Here is an 18,752-nt window from a genome sequence, read left to right on the forward strand (position 1 = left end):
CGATGCGACTCCTGGGCAAATCGATTTCATCATTTAAATATCATTATACCAAAATTATTAAAGGACGACAACGAAGACAAAAAGAACGGTACGACAATATTAGGGCGAAAGAAAGAAAAAAAAAATGATACATATAGCGTGATAAGAACGTCGAGAATTGTTTACATGGTGTAATTTTTGAATAACAAATCAACGAAGAAAGTTCAGGCACAAGAATGTTGCTTGAACCTTATGTTTGAAGTTACAAATAATTTAATTCTCTGCTAGAAATACACCGTTAGCTGCGTAGATTTATCCTTCTCAGTCTATCCTTTTAACTTCTCAAAATTGTCCTGCTTTTTAGTTTCGGGATTAAAAACATCTTGAAATTGATGAGTCATATTTCCTGTGCTTTATGCAAGAGTAATTTTAAAGTTCGACATATTGTTAGTCAATTTCCACATTAAAACTATCTCTTTATTTAATTCTCGAATGAAATATATGTATATTTATTAAATATACGTCACCTTCTCGAACATCTAAAAAATACCAACGGTATAAGTTATACAGTCTAATATTAATGAAGTTAAATTAACGTAGCAACTAAATTATATTTGTTTCTTACAAAACATCGCCCACGTATTATCTATTTTCAGAAAGCAAATTTTTGTATCCATCTTATCTAACCTCACCACATTTTCCTCACGTAGTTTGCCCTGTCTCAGAGCGACAGATATGTGATCTACGCAGTAATGCATGTATTACCAACCTAAAACCAAATTGTTTCTAGCTTGAAAATTAATCCTCAAATGATATTTTTGCACAGGAACCCTCTTCACTGTCTCAATATCTAGGCTCACAACATGTAAAATCGCCCGGGTCTTATTGACATCCTGCACAATATAAACAAAAGATATATATATATATATATATAAATAGAAGAATGTTTGAAAAATAATAAATGGAAAAAGGTACATGGTAAAAAGATGGCGTAAAAGGGTTCCAGTTAAAAGACATGGGAATTCGATTTACCCAGGTTACTTCGTAGACGTGCTGAGTGAGAATACATATCAGTTTCTCTTTCAAGCGTGTGTACAGCGATTGCACATCCGTGATACCCTTCGAAACCTTTTTCTCGAGAAAAATGCGTATCGGTCGCCCCCGGAGGAGACGTTCGCGCGAATTGCATAAAATAGGTACGACACGACCAGAAGAGGAAGAAGAATAAGAAGAAGGAAGAAGAAAAAGAAGAAGAAGAAGAGCAAATAAAAAAAGATCGGTTTCGCGGATCGCATTCGTTCGATTCAATTTTCTTTTAGATACGAAAATTCTTTTTTTTTTTTTTTGGTTCGACGTGTTTTTTGGTTTCACGGTTACGTGCAAATACACGCGATCGGAATATAGAAAAATTCTGCACGGTCCATCGTTGCCGGTAAGCCGCTCGTCCCGAGGTGGATCGTGTCGATCTAAAAAAAAGTTTTCTGTTTCTCGAATCTCCACGTAAAAAACGTTCACGCTCTCTCAACAATTGCTCATCCGTGATATATAAATAATTTAGGCAGCTATACATGTACAAGATCGACCCGTATAAATATGTATATATACATATATATAGTAACGATAATTATAGTCGTATAGTTGACGACTACAGGGGAAGAACACGATAATTAAATATTTTTACGTACGTATATTAATTATTTTGATTGACTGTAAATTATACACTTTCACAGGGAAACAGTCTATGTTAAAAGTCTATGTTAAAAATCTATGATATGTGCTATTTTTATGCCTTTTATAATTTCAAAAATATCATTTTTGCGCTTAATTTAATTTTACACTTATTTCTTTTTAATTTAACTTTTAGATTAATTAGCCAGTTTTAGAAGACATGCACCTTTAATTTACCAGGTTATTTCTATTTCCAGTCATATTAGAAATTTTCCTGCTTAAGTCACATAAAGTGACATTAAAATCCAGAAACTACCAAAAACTATAGTTATCATGTTTTTCCCTTGTCTGTGTGATCTTCATTTCTAAAAATATAAATATATCTAGGGATAGATGTATGTACATATGTATATATACATATATGCATGTATATATAATATGTATGTAGAGAAAAATCACAGTTGAGAACAATAATAATAATAATAATTATATATATATATATATATATATGTGTATATATATAACGATATACAATTATAATAACGATGGTTAAATATAATCATAATGAGAAGAATAATTAATCGAATCAATATAAATATAGAGTAATAATAATCAATAATATAAGAGTGTACGTAAGAAGTAGCAAAGATGGCAATAAAAAGAATGAAGAAAGATAAATAAATACGTAAGAAATGAAATTGCCTAAAACTGGGCCAGGGCGGCAGGACGTTCACGGTGAGCTCCTCGTCGGAATCCTGCTGGGACCGTCCATTTGCGGCCCTGCTCACGCCGATCTGGGCATCCCCGTCGGTCTTGAACCTTTACGGACAACAGGCCAGCCAAGCAACGATCAACAATCAACAATAATTTACCACAGCATACGATACGAAAATTTTCTAATTCTTTACTTTTTTTTCTCATATTCTTTGCACTGATATAATCATCAATCATGTGTGCTAACATAATCTCTTTCTCTCCCTCCCTCTCGCACACGCTCTTTCACGCTCGTGCTTTCGCTTTTTGTAATGTTAGTTAAGAGTGTTATTGATTCAGTAGTCTGTAATTGGCGCCCGAATGTTTCTTCTTGTATCTTTATGCGCGTGTATTTCATAGATTTTAGGACTTTCTTGTTTTTTATATTCTTTTCTGTGTATGATTTTCGAGCAATGAATCTTACAAGGCTTGAAATACACACGTATAAGAGGGAAAATATCGTTCACACGATCCCATTCTCGCTCCTTGTTCTCTCATTCGATATTCCTAGCGAGATTGCGCTTTAAAAAAAAGATACATATATTCGTCAGCCTGTTGGATTTGCGAATACAGACCAGCTGTCCACTCTGCACGGCCTTTCACGTGATCACAGAGAATCGAGGCTAACGTTAATTATCTCGTGAATACGTATTCGTTTTTTAAATAAGCTACCTTAATAACTATCCAGTTTAAAGAAGATCTGTTCAAACGTTCGTTAAGATATGCTTTAAGTAGTAACAGAACTCCATACTCAGACGTAAGTTCGTAAGTGCACATGGTTGATGCATTGATTTATTTACGAACGAATTCGTATCCACCAAAATTAATTCTAATTGTAACATCGTAACCTCTCGCAATGCTTCTTCATTCGACAACAAAAAAATCACAACGAAACCTGTAAATTAAAAAAGATTTTTTTTAAGTAAAGAAAACAAAGGTATTTTTTTACTAATATAAAATTTGATTTTTTCATTGGAGAATGAGAGAGAGAACACTAAGAGAGGCGTTAGTTATTTAAATAGAATGGATCGGATGTTATCCATTCGAGCTTGACAGGCAACAAATCTGTCCCTACCTCGAGAAAATTTTGCGCACCAGGTGATCCTGAGCTTGATCTAACTGCGGCTCGTTTTTCCTCCTTTCAGCCAGCTCCTTTTCTCGACGGACATCCGCTACCTTCCGGAAGATCAGCTGCACAAAATGATTCGATTCCATTTTACGCGCTTAAATAAGGATAATAACAAGTACACTAGCTCACGAAAGTATTTCAATATCCATGGAACATATTATATGTGTTACATGAAACAGTTGAAAATTCCAGACTCGACTATTACGGCTGTATTGGTAAAGTTTGAGACGAATCTGAAAATACATGCAGAAAATTAAACAAATATTTGATAGAAATATATATTCTGCAGGAGTCACAAAAGTATTTAAACAATCGATTATTCGCTATATTAATAAACTACAATATACCAATGAAACTGTCTTTAGTATTAATTGTATATTTAAGACTATTGTTAATATATTATTCATATTATATACAAGTTTCTTTTTACTAATGTAACAAATATCGAAACAAATATCTTTTTTTATTAATTAACTTTTACCTACATCTTCACATTGATTGCAGATTTGACAAATATAATCGTAACAGTCTCGTCTCATTACTATGATTACATAACCTCAAAATGTTTTACATAACACGTGTAGTAATAATCCGTTTTATCTAATACATACAAGATATACAAGTTCAGATTGTCTTGAAATTGTATCAATATAATCACGGCAGTGTTATCTCATTATTGCGTTAATGAAATTTCAAAATGTTTTACATAACACATACGATATATACATAACATATAATATGTCTTGATATATCCATATATAATCTGTTTTATGTAAACAAATGTATACAATTTCAGATTGGTTTGAAATTTTATCAATATGATATTTGTATCTCGTTATGATAATAATAATGAAATCTCAAGATATATGTATAGTATATACAATATGGACATAAATGTTTTTCATGGTATGTGTTCAAATACATTCATGATCCAGTGTGTATCAATTAGCTTGCGAATCATCCTATACTTTCTAATATTTTCTTACATCTTGTATTTTCTTGCATTTTCTGCAACATTTGCAGAGTATGGAATTCGTTATGGGACGCAGTATGCTCGGCGTAATTAATCAGGATGAACGACACGGCGCAGTTGGAACGACGAGCGATTATTTATGGGGCCCGGAACAATTATTTATGCTCTCGAGTCGCTCCTTTGCTATTATTAATGGTCTAGAACGCGTTGGACCCTTTATCGGCTTTTTTACACCCCTTGCTATGTAGGTGACCATTATTCGAGTGTTAATAATCGTCCTTACGCTTCCACATCATATATATAAAACTATCGAAATAATCGAAGCATCCTTATACAAAACACAAGTGTCAAAATTAAACAATTTTTGCCTATTTTCTAATAAAAAATGTTTTACTTGCCAATGGGAATACATACTGCAGTATAGTAAGTAAATCTCTGCACAGAGTAATCAAACTTGTATATTAAGAAATACCATTAATCTTCAATATAATAACGAAAGAATGTCATGTATATACTTACTTTATGTCCAGCAAGAAAACTATGAAAAACGAGAAAATGCTTCGAATAACCTTATGGTAAGGTTATTTGAGTCAGTAGCGATATATTACATAAGTATCGATAAAATAAATAGCAAAATAACTTGCAGGAATAGAATAATACACACACACTACTGAATTATGATAATTAATCTGTTTTCAAATATAAATCGTTTAAAAATTGTTTATAAACGAATTTGACGAATTCATTTCACTTAAATAACCCTACTTTTCAAGTATTGCAGTTAACAGTAATGCTAATAGGTAGCACGAACGAGTAAAGAACACTTAAGTGCTACTTCAAACGATGTTAAAATATGTGTACATCAAATATCACTTGGAATATTTTAAAATACGCTTTTGTAATGCATTCTACTCGAAAATGAAAAGAAAGTATTAAATAAATATATTTTTAATTTACTATACTTATAGGATTTGTAAATTTAAAAATGAATAGCATATTTAGTTTTCTTTACAATTAAAAGGTGGTAAATACAGAATTCTCTACAAGTATAATTTTCTTTTTCATGAATGATGATGAATAAATGTAAAAAAATAAAAAGCTCTTTTAATACATTTCTTATGATTGAGCAGTTCAGAAGTCACATTAATCAACTCTATCAATTGAAAAGTACAGGATAGTGACGATATTAAAAACGCCTTTTTTAAAATTTACCTTGAGATCTATCACTATTCGCGTGATTTTCTTGCGATAAGTAAACTGACGGAAGTATGCGAATCAGATATTATTCGTATACTCATATAACAGACTGAAGAAATTAATAAAAAGTGGAGTTGATTAGTTTGGCTTCTGTAAATGTATATCTCTATCTATAAATAAATGAAATTTCGAAATACTAAAGTCAGCTAACTTTTTCACTTTGTCCTAAAGAAATTTGATTTTTAGCACTTACAGTGTTTCCTACAAGGATGCTTCGATTCTCAGATTCTTTGAACACAACTAACGTTTCCGGAGATGCGAGATGATCTTCGTTCGTTAAGCTTATTAAGAAACGAAATCAACGTAGGTAATTTCAGTATGTAATAACTCTCTATGTTTTAATATTCCTTTACTGGAATAAAACGTAGATAACTCGGGTAATTGAATTTTTTCAGGTAATCCAGTTTCTAACGCCGGGAAAGCGACGCTCCCCTGCTATTTCCTTTTTTCCGGATAGAAAGTTACAGGTTAAGGGTGGGAGGTTTCGTTTAACTTTACTCTGCACATGCGCGAGTAGAGCAGTCGATAGGCGCACCGTGAGCGCACTAGTAGCAGGTTACTTGCACTTGCGACTAACCTCAAAATATCTTATTTATTGTGTCGGCTCGGGGAAGCTCCCGGACCGCACGAGTTCCGTTTCGGAACTTTGTTTCAGATGCTTGGTGATCCATTCTGAAAGAAAGTACGCGTACTTGCGTACTTCTATTACCGTGATTCGTGTCGAATCGAAGTTTTCACTGGGAAAACTGACGTATATGGATTGATGTGGAAAGTACTCCTCGCGTTTGAAAGGTTTGTAAATCCTTATTTTTTCTCCAATTTCTTACGATTACCAGTGATTTCTAAATCTAGCGACGTATATTATCGTAAATAGCAATGAATTGGAAAATATGCAAAGTAGATCGATTGTTTGATAGTCATATGTTTACACAAGAATGTTTTCTTTATTTTTTGACAGTTGTATGGAACGATTTTTCTGAAAGTAATCGATTTGTTTCAGATGGGTCATGGTTCGAGCCGTTCTGCTTCATCCGCGAATATCCTCTCCGCGGAGGAGCTGACCTTAGTGGAGAATCTGTTCAAGTCCATGTCCCGGAGTTCAGGCTCTATAAAACGCGAAGATATATTCAAACACTGGTCCAGTCATTTGGATGATGTACTACTGCAATTTGTAGTAAGGTTCCTCTGTCATGAACCAGGAAAGAGAGTGTCTGCCATAAACGGAGAGAATTTTGGGAGATTGTATGTGTTTGCCATACGTGGCAGTCCGGAAGAGAGGACTAGCCTGATTTTCAATGGCTTCTCGGAAGAGGAGCAGAAACATGAAATACCCACTACAACGTTCCTTCAATATCTTCAAGCCACCATTAATTCCTACTTGAGACTACAAAAAAACTCTGGGAATGCACACTACTTAACATGGAGCAGCATTGGCTGCACAGTAAACACTAGGAGAATAGGGATGAGATCCAGAAGTTTGTGCGTAGATCTAGTCAAACATGGTGAGACACTGACCACCGAACAAGTAGAGAACTGGTTCTCTACAACAACTACTTTCAATATCATACAATCGCACGTTTTTCAGTGCCTTTTCTTGGTTTCTCAGAAAAAGGGAGACAAGAATGCAAGCAGTAGAATAAACGATTTGAACCTCTTGCCAGGTTGCAAGGGTTTGGAGAATATACCACATTTCCCAAGCATTCTGGGATTGGGCGATGTTCTGTTCTTAAATCTCAGTTTGCCTCATGAGCTTCGCAACGAATGGAGATTTTTATTTTCCAGTCAAGTGCATGGAGAATCATTTTCCACTATGCTTGGAAGAATCACCATGCAAGGATCGACTATTTTAATTCTTCAGGACACCGATGACCACGTGTTTGGAGGTTTTGCCTCTGATAGTTGGAGAATTGGACCAAATTTCATTGGAAACCAATCTTCCTTCTTATTCAAACTTGAACCAGATATACTTACATTTCCTTGCACTGGTTATAACAACCATTTCCAGTACTTAAATCTTCATCAACAAACTATGCCTAATGGGCTGCTCATGGGAGGACAGTTGAATTATCCAGGTTTATGGCTGGACTGTGAATATGGAACTGGAAAATCAAGCTTGTCCTGCACAACCTTCCAGAATTATGTGCAACTTAGTGGCAAGGAGAATTTTAGGATTAAACACTGTGAGGTTTGGGGTGTCGGTCCTATTCCAGAAGTTGAAGAAGAAGAACAAGATGCAAGGTCAGTTTTGGATCAAGATTCTACCTCAAGAGTCATATTAGAGATGTCTGGTCGCAAGATGTACAGTGACGGATTGAGAGAAAAGAAGGAGTAATTGTGATATTAGACATTTGTTGAGATAGTATGGAAAAGAGGAAAAAAGGAAAACATATCAGGCTATTCAAAACTGTATCAGCTTTGTAGAAACAAAAGGAGGTCATTGTATAATGCAATACCTGTAAATGAAAAAATAGAAAAAAAAGATGATTCTCTAGTTTTCGTGGAATTGTTTCAACAGAATAATATTAATAGTTATTAAAAAAGATGATCAACAATCGCGTTCTTCAAGCATTTTCTTCTGATTGTTTGCTAGCTGATCTTTTTGAAAAAAAATTTCATGTCCCTGTAACGGCCTGATCTCTCGTACTAATGTTATTTCAAATTGACTCTACCATCGATGGAGCAATATTAAAACAAATATATATATATACAGAGAAAAAAGAAATGAAAAAAAATATTATACCGTACGAGTTGCTGTGTTTTTCGAATGCCTATTATCTAGTGCCTGGTGAGTCATCAATCATTTTTAATCGGACTTCTTGATACGCTGAATAAAGTCTATCGACGAGGAGAAACTTGTACAACACATATTCATTACTATTGTTACATAAGACTGTGTGTGTTATTCGTATATGAGTCGGCTGGCGGTCAATGTTCCCTCTGTTCTGTTGAGAGAACAAAGCCAAAGAGCAAACATTGCACTGCTGTTCAGTATAATGCCAAGAGTTCAATAAAGAATTGAAACCTCGAGATTTCAAATCTTTTCTTTACCCTTCACTCTTTACCTTTCTTTATTGCAAATCAATTTGAATTTTTTTAATCATCTAATATTTCAATTTGGCAAATTTCAAAATAGCAATCTTCGAAAATAGAATTTCAAATTAACTATTTTGAAGATACTCGGAACTTCAAATTAGTGACTGTTAAAATCACAAAATTTTAAACTAGCAATTTTTAAAAAATTATCGAGATTTGAAATTTTGGCAATTTTTAAACTTGCCTATATTTGAAATTAGTAATTTTTTCCCTGACTGAAATTTCCAATTCGTGATTTTTGGAATCACTAATTCCACTTATTGACTTTGAAATCCCCAAAATAAAAAATTAACGATCCTTAAAATAATCAAAGTTAAATTCTAAGCCATCAAAAGTTAAAATAAGAAATTTTTGAGAGAAAGAGGACCAAAATTCCAAATTGGCAACTTACGATATCATCAATGCTTCAAATTGGCAATTTATGAACTTAGGAAAATTACAAATTCTGTAAAGAAGTTATTTAAAACAATATGGAAAGGTATTTAAAATTTCAAACGAATTTTACATCTGAAATAAACAAATAGCAGCACTTAATCTGTAAATTAAGTACGTCTGAAATAATCAATAAAACAAAACAAAAATAAAAATGAAAGCAAAATTTAAGAAACACTCACCCGATGGCTAAGGTTGTAAGTCAGAACGAGGTTCCTGGCAAAAGAATTGGCGAAAGCCTGATAAAAATCCAACACCTCCAGCAACCGATCCCTCTTGATCGTGTGGAGATCACAGTAAGTAAGAGCTCGAACATTGGCAGCGCTTTGTCCTACGGACGGGTTTGTCCAGAAGCTGTCGCCGAACACGTCACCCTTGCCGAGGATCGCCACGACCTCGTCATCCTGTATCACCTCGAGACTTCCGGTCACGATGAAGCACAACGAATCGATAGACTCGCCTGTGTGATACAATAGATCGCCTGGCGCGCTGTGGGACATCGTGAAATGCATCGCCAGAGCGCGGAGGCAGCCATCGGAGGCCAATCTGAAGACAAAAATGTATAAATATGATTGTACATATTAATTATAAATCATTATAATTACAAGTCATGATATAAGGATTACAAAAATCAAGACATATCGATAAAAGATACATGAGTACTGTACAATTTCTCAAAAACGAATGGCTTAGGTATATAATTAATTGTACATTGCAGGAAAAATTTTGTTAGGTTATACGCGCCACATAAGGACATCTCTATGCAAGAATACACTAAAATCTAAGAAGAGTGACGAAGCTTGCCTAAATGCAGGGTGTTCGTTGAAGACCTTCCTGTTCAGATGAACGCAGATATCCGCCTTCATATCCTTGGGGCAATAGTTAAGTACCTTGTCGGTGTCTAGGCCCTTGGTCATCGCCCAGGTGCTCACCACGTAATCCATCACGCGTTCGCTAAGTGCCTTCGGCACCTCGTGCAGCTTCATGAACTCCCTCACGTTGTTCAGCATGTCGTGATATTTGGCCGTGGCCGATGTCATCTGTTGGATGATCGTAGTCACGTGACCGAAGATCGTGGCGTACAACAGAGCTGCAAACAATCGAACAATTTTACAGATTTATAGATCAATTCAAATAGAATTTGACAACGATAAATTAGCTAAAACGATAACGCCTGATTGTTAGTCAAGAAGACACCGATTTAAACTCTTTGAGTTTCAAATAAAATTCTAAGGTGCTCGAAAGTTCACAAACTAGTCCAGTAGAGAGTAGTTGCAAATTCGTGTTTGTCGTGAGCCGAGAGATAAGTATGTTAAAACGGATATTACGTCTAAAACTATTTGTGAGAGAACCGCACGACGTAGGTATTCCAAATTAAAACCGATACACACTGTGCAAACTCGTGAAAATTTGTGGAATTAAATTTTGCACAATCTCCTTCCTCTAAAAGTCTGAAAGTGGTAATCAGATTATGAATACTGATGCATTTATGAGAAAAGCGAAGGCATTTTAAAATTAAGAAGTCACAGAGGTAAAAAGGCAAAAATATGTGAACTATCCAAAATATCTAACATTTCTTGTATAATATTTAGTAAGTAAAAGAAATCTCCATTTAGATTGAGGTTAGATTCTTTACAATCCCAACATTCGCTCTTGAGGATACAAAAATTTTATTACCAATTGGATACCTTAAAAAGATAAACTGATTTTAGTAAAGTAAGTACTTCGTAAACTTGAATTAAGGAATAAAAGGAAAAAATTGAAAAATCATACCGGCAATGATCATCATGCAGATGGTAAAAATCTTCTCGTTGTCGGTCTCGGCGGCGACGTTGCCAAAGCCCACGGAGGTCATGCAGGTCATTGTGAAGTACAATGCAGTGACATACATGGTTCTCCTGGACGGTCCTGCGATTAGTTCCGGTGCGGTGCTGGTATTGGTCCACAGATAGCTGTACGGTGACTGGGTGACGTTCGCCAGCTTCCACAGCCAGGAATACTGGACTCCGTTGTCCGCGTCCGACCTTCCTATCGAGTACCTTTAACCCAACAACCCTTCTTATTATTCTCGTCATATTCATCTTTCTACCATTTTACATTCTCTAATACAGGCTATAAAATATAATAGAAATATACAGAGTGTTTTCAATTTTCCTGGATAAATTGCTGAGACAGGATTTACAAATGAGCCTCTCAGAAGGCAAATTAATCCAACCGTACTTTCTACGAAGTTGTCAATCTTATATTATCCTAATACATAATTAGTATTCAATGATTCAAGAAAGAGATCTTATCTTCGCAAATATGAGCACAAATGTAGTTGTGAATTTATATTTTCGTGAAGGAACAATTAAGGGAACAAAACTTGGATAGAAATTTGTATCCTCTAGTAGATATAATACTATAAGCAATACTTTAAGTATTCCATACATTTTGAACACATTACATTGTCCTATCTCTAAATCTCCTACAATAGCATAAGCACATTTTCAAAATAGTAGTCAAGAATTTACAGCACAACTTCATATATAACATTTTTCATAGTTAAAAGTGAAGAAAATTGAAGATTTATTGTCGTCAATTGTTCAAAATACTATAATAAATAATATCATTTTTAACATATATTAAATCAAAATTATATCACAATTAATAAGAATAAATATTCAAAATATTTGCTCATCATTTTATAATACAGCCTGTACAGTATAACTTTACTCGCTAAGTAAAACACATGGGGATCTGCAAGTACCTTGATACTACCTTGAAAAATGAAAAATGTAGATAAAGTATTTTAACTAGTAATATGTAACTATTTTCTTCAATTAACGTTTTTATCTTCTATCCCATTATACTGTTGCAGTTTTCTCAGAAAAATTGGAAACACCCTGTACAAATAAAAGGCGAATAGGGTTCTCTGAGGACGCGTGAAAGAAGCACGCATGCTTTTTGGTTGGCTAAGATTCGTGTTGAAAAGCGTTCTCTCTCCACGTTCCTCTTTAGTCTTGACCGTTATCCTTGCTTCCATTTCGTAACTGTTCTTCCACTTTTCTTTCTCTGCTTCCTGTCTCTCTTTTTTCTCTTTTGGCTATTCTTTGGAACGAAAAAATATCTGGCAAGAAGGACCACGGTCAAACACTCGAAGCTTTTTTTGGAAACGAGGACGGTTCGCCAACAGAAGATAATAGCGTTTCGAGCGAAAGAGCTTCTGTTACGTTCGTGGTTTCCCGTGATCGTCGATTCGACGATGGAGAACGTCTAAAGGACACGGAGGCTCTTTGTCGAGGAAACGAGCGGAAGGTTAGCATCGTCGTCGACTTTATTCTCTTGCACTCGAGAACAAGCCTCCTTTTTTCTCCATATTTTTCTCTTCTGTACTCTCTTTCTCTTTCACTCGCTCTTTCGTACTCTCTCTTTCTCTCTCTCTCTCTCTTTCTCTTCTGTCCTCGTCATCTTCAAAGAGGAGGCAACGTTAGTTTGAAGCGCTACTTCGTTTATGCCGCTTCGAGCGGGGAAGAAGCGAAAATAATTAAGAAGCGAGGTGAAGGAACTAGGCAGCAGCAGTTTTAATGCGACGTTTCTTCGCGTTCTTTTTCTTTTTCGATTGTGTGGCTGATCGATCTCTGCCCTGTATTCGCTGCATATCGCAGATATCGGGTCATCCTGAACCTTTTCATTATTTTTGAATAATACAAGCTTTTAGCATAAAAGTACTTCTATCTTAAAATTCAGTATCTTCGTTTACCAATACCAGTACTATAATACTTCTGAATAATATAAGCTTTTAGAACAAAAATACTTCTGTGCTAAAATTCAGTATCTCCGTTTACCAATACCAATAATATAATTCTTCTGAATAATATAAGCTTTTAGAACAAAAGTACTTCTGCCTTGAAATTCGGTATCTTCATTCGCTAATATTAATGGTATTATTTTTGATACATTTTGAACATTAGCATAAGGATTGTAATATCAAATTCCAATTATCTTGTCGATCTAATGAATATCTTCTATTCTAATACCATCTTGATATCTTTGGATGATCTTCATACAGTCTTTAAGTGCCTTTGAAGTAACTATAGTCTTGAAACGCTCCTCGGATGCATCTTGTATATCACGTTGGAATAAATTGTACAGAACATAACGACGATTACTAAAAAATAAATAAATAAATAAATAAAACTATATTAAATGTCAGAAAAAATATATTCTTTTAACACAAATCTTCAGGATGACCCAGTTAGCTCTCGTTACTATTCTAGAAGCCATGGCAAACTGATTCCTTTCGGGAATGTTCCATTTTTTTTTAGACAAAATAAAAGTAGATCGAGATTATGATATCTTTTGCACAATTCCCGGCGGAACGAGAGTGCTATGCTGTTTTGTAAAAGCGGCACGGCATATCCTGTGTGTGCACGTGTACATGTTCTGTATATGTGTGTATGTCCATGTATGTATATCTCTATTCGTATCTAGGTAGCACTTGATGGAAAATGTTAGGTTGAGAAAATCGGGGGGGGGGGGCGGGGTAGGGATAACGACGTCTAAGGTTTGATTTAGCCGTCAATCCTGCCGCAGCCGTGTTACCTTTTTGTGTGTGGGCAGGGTAAAATCACCTTAAAGTGACGTACCAGACACAGGCCAGCCAGTGAGCAACCAACATGTAGAAACAGAGCAGTAGAATGAGCATCGCGGCTCCATACTCCAGATACCGGTCTAGTTTCCGAACCACTCGACCAAGACGAAGCAATCTGACCACCTTGAGAGCCGAAAACAGGCTCCCTATGCCGTCCTCGTCGTGGTCGAACGCGTTGAACACGTCGTACGGCAGGCAGCTCAGAAGATCGATGATGAACCACGACTTTAGGTAGTTCATTCTGATCACCTGTCGTTTTAATGGAAAATTACATTAGACAAAGTCTTATAACGAGTTGTTCTGAGAGCAAGTGAAGCACACAGAGGCGAGAACAATCGTAAAAGATATTTTTGCCACGTGACAGAAAACAATGGTAAAGAAAAATGACTTGACACAATTTTCACCAATGGTCTAGATTCCCAGTTTTAACTTTGTCCGGATGAATCCCTGAGAATATCTAGAGAATTCTTCGATGATAGCTATCCTCTGATACCACGACATTGTTAAAATAGATCGCGGTACATGGAAATTTGACATTTTTCCAACTTGGCAAATCCTACACTTTAAAATTCCTCGGAATTGGAAAATTTCATAGTTTGAAATTAAAGATAACGTTGCAATGTATTTCAGTATCCATAGATTTCTCAACAGCTAGCTGCTAGGGAAAAAGAGAACAAGAAGAGGGATAATTTCAAAGCGAACTTTTACATAAAAGTGAATAATGTTGCTAATGTATGAGCTTTCGCGTGCAACGATGGAACCTGAAAGCAGCCGGAGGATTCTCACTTCTTTGATTTTACGCTAAAACAATGCAAAATAGAATCTGGCGTAGAATCACAGGGACCTTTTACACAACGAAATCGACGAACAAACCTTTGACGAGTGTAACAGTTAACGCACTTTTGTCTACAATTATGGAATTATCCATTTGAAAGGTAACGTTTATCGGTCGGAGTATAACATTGTATTTAATACATTTATTCATTCTCCACGCATTTCCGTACTTACATGGCCTCTACTTTTCTCTATAGAAACCCTATTTTCTATAAAAGTCGCGGTTAAACTGCAGATATGTACCTTGGGCTAATGATCAATTGTCAAGCCAAACCAAACCGGTTTTTCATGGTGTTTTTGGTTTTGCGAGGATATTTGTACCTTGGGGTCAGACACCACCTCGCCACCAGGTCCAACGAACGTGGTGTGAAAATTGAGGACAATGTCGATGAAGAATATGACGTCGACGATGCTGTCGACGACCAGCAGGGACACGTCCTCGCTGGTCTTGTTTTTGAACGCGACGTTGTAGGGCACCATGATGGCCGTGTAAAAGGTCAAACATAAAATGATCCAGTCCCAGATCGCCTTGAACGCGCAGTAATGTAACAAAATGTGCGGCGGGGTCTTTGGTGCCTCTTGTCTGTACTGCGGCATCACGTCGCCGCTTAAGGACATCATCTGAAAAATGAAAATTATATTAGCGTTATGCATCGAAGCGATTGTTTCAGGGAAATGAAAGAAAATGAAGGAATATTTTTACGAAATATTTAATGATTGATTTTACTACCTTTCGATTTTCGAGTTAAAATTCTCTTCTTCTTTTGCTTGTGAATTTAACAACGAGTTTTATTTCTCTTCTTTCTCTATGCTCCTGCTGTTGCTTACAGACAGGCTTTGAATTTTGATAAACGTTTCAGGGGCTTGAAATCAGGCGATAAACGCAGCACAGCTCATGCATTTAAATATTGACGATTACAATAATCCAGCAATCTCGAACACGTACAAATGGTCTGCGAACCCGTTAACATTTCCATGCAAATCTCTTCGAAACGGGAACGAATCTCCAACGCGAGTAAATCTTCATCAGACACGTTCGGATACAAATGGTAGTTGGTGCGAGTGACAAAATCAAAATCGAAACAGCTTACCGAATAAAGTGGCAGGACTTTTTAGCTAAAATGATTAGATGCAATGTTATTATGATTGTTATTTACTTTATTTATTTTTATATTCGCTGGCTTGGATAGAATGCAGGATGACCCAAGTTAGAAGTTCAGAAAGAATTGCATGCGATTGAGTTAATTAATTGGTTGTTCTGGGGTTGATTAATCGATTTGCAAATTAGTTGTAAAAATTTCAAATTTCAAAGTCCAAACTCTCTGACAATTGAAACTGTTGTATAGAGTTTCAGCATTTTAATGTACATTCAGTAACTTGAATATTTTGTTGATTGTACTGAACAAAGACTATGACTGTGCTTATGCATTTATGAGGAAGTTTAAAGAAGTAAAAATGTAAAAATGTACAGGGTCTATGACAACCCTTGTGATAGTCTTCAAAGGTTAATTTGTATTTATAAGAATATGAATTTCTATAAAGAAACACGACTCAGTGACTTTGAGAATGATTAGGTAAGTAACAAGGATTAATTGATTGATTGAAAAGGAGTGAAACGTTACTTATAAAAATATGAATTTCTGTAAAGATTGACAGTTGGACGGCTTTAAAAATGACTAGGCAAGTTACAAGGATTAATTAACAAATTAACTAATAAAAGTGTGAATTTCCATGAAGATCCACAGTTCAGTGACTTAGAAAATAATTAGCCAAATTACAAGGATTAATTGACAGATTAAAAAAGAAAAAGGGAATATTACTCATAAGAATGTGAATTTCCACAAAGATCACACAGTTCAGTGACTGAAGAACGACTAGGTAAATTAAGAAGAATAAGGAACAATTACTAAATTAAAAAGGAGAGAAATATTGCTCATAAAAATGTGAATTTTCACAAAGATCCACACAGTTCAGTGACTTGAAAAATGACTAGGTAAATTAAAAAGAATAAGGAATAATTAACAAATGAAAAAGTAGAGGAATATTGCTCATAAAAATCTGAATTTCTATAAAGATCCACAGTTCAGTGACTTAAAAAATAATTAGGTAAATTACAAGGATTAATTAACAGATTAAAAAAGAAAAAGGGAATATTACTCATAAGAATGTGAATTTCCACAAAGATCCACACATTTCAGTGACTTGAAAAATGACTAGGTAAATTAAAAAGAATAAGGAATAATTAACAAATGAAAAAGTAGAGGAATATTGCTCATAAAAATCTGAATTTCCATAAAGATCCACAGTTCAGTGACTTAAAAAATAATTAGGTAAATTACAAGGATTAATTCAGGAATGAAAAAGCAGATAGAATATTATTCGTGAAGATGTGGATTTCCACAATGATTTACAATTTGTTAACGACTCTGAAGGTCTGCCTTCCATCGAAAACGAGAAACTTGTAAATTAGATAGATCGATCAACTAATTTAGTAAAACTCCTACTAAGGAATCAGTAAGATATCTTACATGAGCTAAATGTGATTGCTTCGCGGTGGTTGGCAACGCGGTATCCTTGAGGGCGGGCAGATGGGAGCTGAATTGTGATACAAGAACAGATCTCGACCTGGTGACCGATCTGGCGAGTTTGGCGAACTTGGAGAGGCCACCCTTGCTGTCGTCCGCCTCGATTGGCTGCTTCAGGGCAGTGATGTCCCGGAAGGTCAACAGGAACAGGACCACCAGGTCCCGTTCGTTTTTTATTGGCGCTATTTGTAGAAGCAGCCATAGTGGTGTTTCTATATGTCCGCAACAACAGAACGGAGAAAAGCGTCATTCGTTGGCTAATTGCGATTCGATAATTACATTCTATGTATCTGTTTCTATCCTTGACTAATTGGTACATTGTGGTCAACCTAATTAGCTAAGTATTTGCCTTTTGTACAGTGGATATTAAGATATAATTGGCTACCTTGCAGGAAGGCTCTTTTCTATCGGGCATGTTAAATATTTCTTTTTTATTTTTTTCTTTTATTAGAGAGACATTAAATATTATTTTTAATACGAGTTTTGCAATGTCTTTATTTTTATCCATTTTCTTTTTTTCTTTCCTTCTTTCTTTCTTTCATTGCGTATCTTCCTTCCTTTCTTTTGTCTGTCTTTCTTCTTTTCTTCTTTTCTTCTCTGGCCACGCTTCTTTTACTTTTACCTTCTTTCTTTTGGTTTCTTTCTCTGTTCCTTCCCTTTAACTTTGTTGGGATTAGACAGATTGCTTGAATTCAAACAGCCTGTAGTATCCTAATGGAAACCTAAATAACGGGTTCATATCCATAATACTTAACTTGAAAATCGTTCTCATCAAATCCAATTATTCCAAGTTGCTTGAATTCAAGTAATTTGACTAATCCGAATGAGGTTTCTTTTCTTTTTCTCCTTCCTTCTTTTCTATCTCTCTCTCTCTCTCTCTTCCTTTCTTCCCCATTTTTCTCTTCTTTCTCTTCTCTTCCTCCCCTTCTATTTCTTCACTCTGCTTTTCATTTTCTCACTCCTTTCTTCCTTTCCCTTCCTTTTTCTCTTGTCTTCCTTTAACAAGAATGAAATCTATGTAATGTGACACAAAATTTTATATTTTTATAGCCAAACTCACTCAAGTCCTTTATAACAGTAAAAAAAAAAAAAGGAAAAAAGAAGAAAGAAGAAAAAATATATAACTATTTCCTTTACTTCTGCTTCTTTGAAAAATAGGAACATTGTACATAAATCAAATAATCCTTCCTGCAAGACACGTTTATTATTCATTATCCATCATGCTACGAGCATTCAAGAAGCAATCATCTAAATACTAACAAGCACATACAATGCGATTTACAATTAGTGAATACGATTCATTTGAATTGGTGAATATATGACCATTACTATACTACTTAGATATTTCGAATACAATGATTATCGTAGTTTAATTATAACTAATTGGAAATTAAATGTTTGAAGTACTAAATAGCT

At 35.1% G+C, this 18,752-nt stretch overlaps 2 protein-coding genes across 12 annotated transcripts in view; one reads left to right on the plus strand and one right to left on the minus strand.

The window, feature by feature from the left end:
• The window catches only part of LOC117231348 (potassium voltage-gated channel protein eag), a 157,420-nt gene that overhangs the window by 12,657 nt on the left and 126,011 nt on the right, over nucleotides 1–18,752 (minus strand). For 3 of the 11 annotated variants that reach the window (XM_033489722.1, XM_033489728.1, XM_033489727.1), the window contains 8 exons: nucleotides 17,280–17,548; nucleotides 15,073–15,372; nucleotides 13,898–14,166; nucleotides 11,058–11,323; nucleotides 10,089–10,374; nucleotides 9,467–9,830; nucleotides 3,476–3,591; nucleotides 2,350–2,466 (listed from right to left, as the gene is read on the minus strand). In XM_033489722.1, coding sequence (XP_033345613.1) covers nucleotides 2,350–2,466; nucleotides 3,476–3,591; nucleotides 9,467–9,830; nucleotides 10,089–10,374; nucleotides 11,058–11,323; nucleotides 13,898–14,166; nucleotides 15,073–15,372; nucleotides 17,280–17,548 — 1,987 coding nt within the window. The remainder of the gene's footprint in view (nucleotides 1–2,349; nucleotides 2,467–3,475; nucleotides 3,592–9,466; nucleotides 9,831–10,088; nucleotides 10,375–11,057; nucleotides 11,324–13,897; nucleotides 14,167–15,072; nucleotides 15,373–17,279; nucleotides 17,549–18,752) is intronic. The other 8 variants (XM_033489734.1, XM_033489724.1, XM_033489730.1 and 5 more) reach the window with 3 other exon arrangements.
• Nucleotides 6,259–8,788, plus strand: LOC117231349 (MTOR-associated protein MEAK7). The gene is made up of 2 exons (XM_033489735.1): nucleotides 6,259–6,551; nucleotides 6,760–8,788. The coding sequence occupies exon 2, from the start codon at nucleotides 6,760–6,762 to the stop codon at nucleotides 8,089–8,091; it is 1,332 nt and encodes a 443-aa protein (XP_033345626.1). The 5' UTR covers nucleotides 6,259–6,551; the 3' UTR covers nucleotides 8,092–8,788.

This window comes from Bombus vosnesenskii, unplaced genomic scaffold (assembly GCF_011952255.1).
Source record: "Bombus vosnesenskii isolate JDL3184/JDL3185 unplaced genomic scaffold, Bvos_JDL3184-5_v1.1 scf7180000013272, whole genome shotgun sequence".
Taxonomy (NCBI): domain Eukaryota; kingdom Metazoa; phylum Arthropoda; class Insecta; order Hymenoptera; family Apidae; genus Bombus; species Bombus vosnesenskii.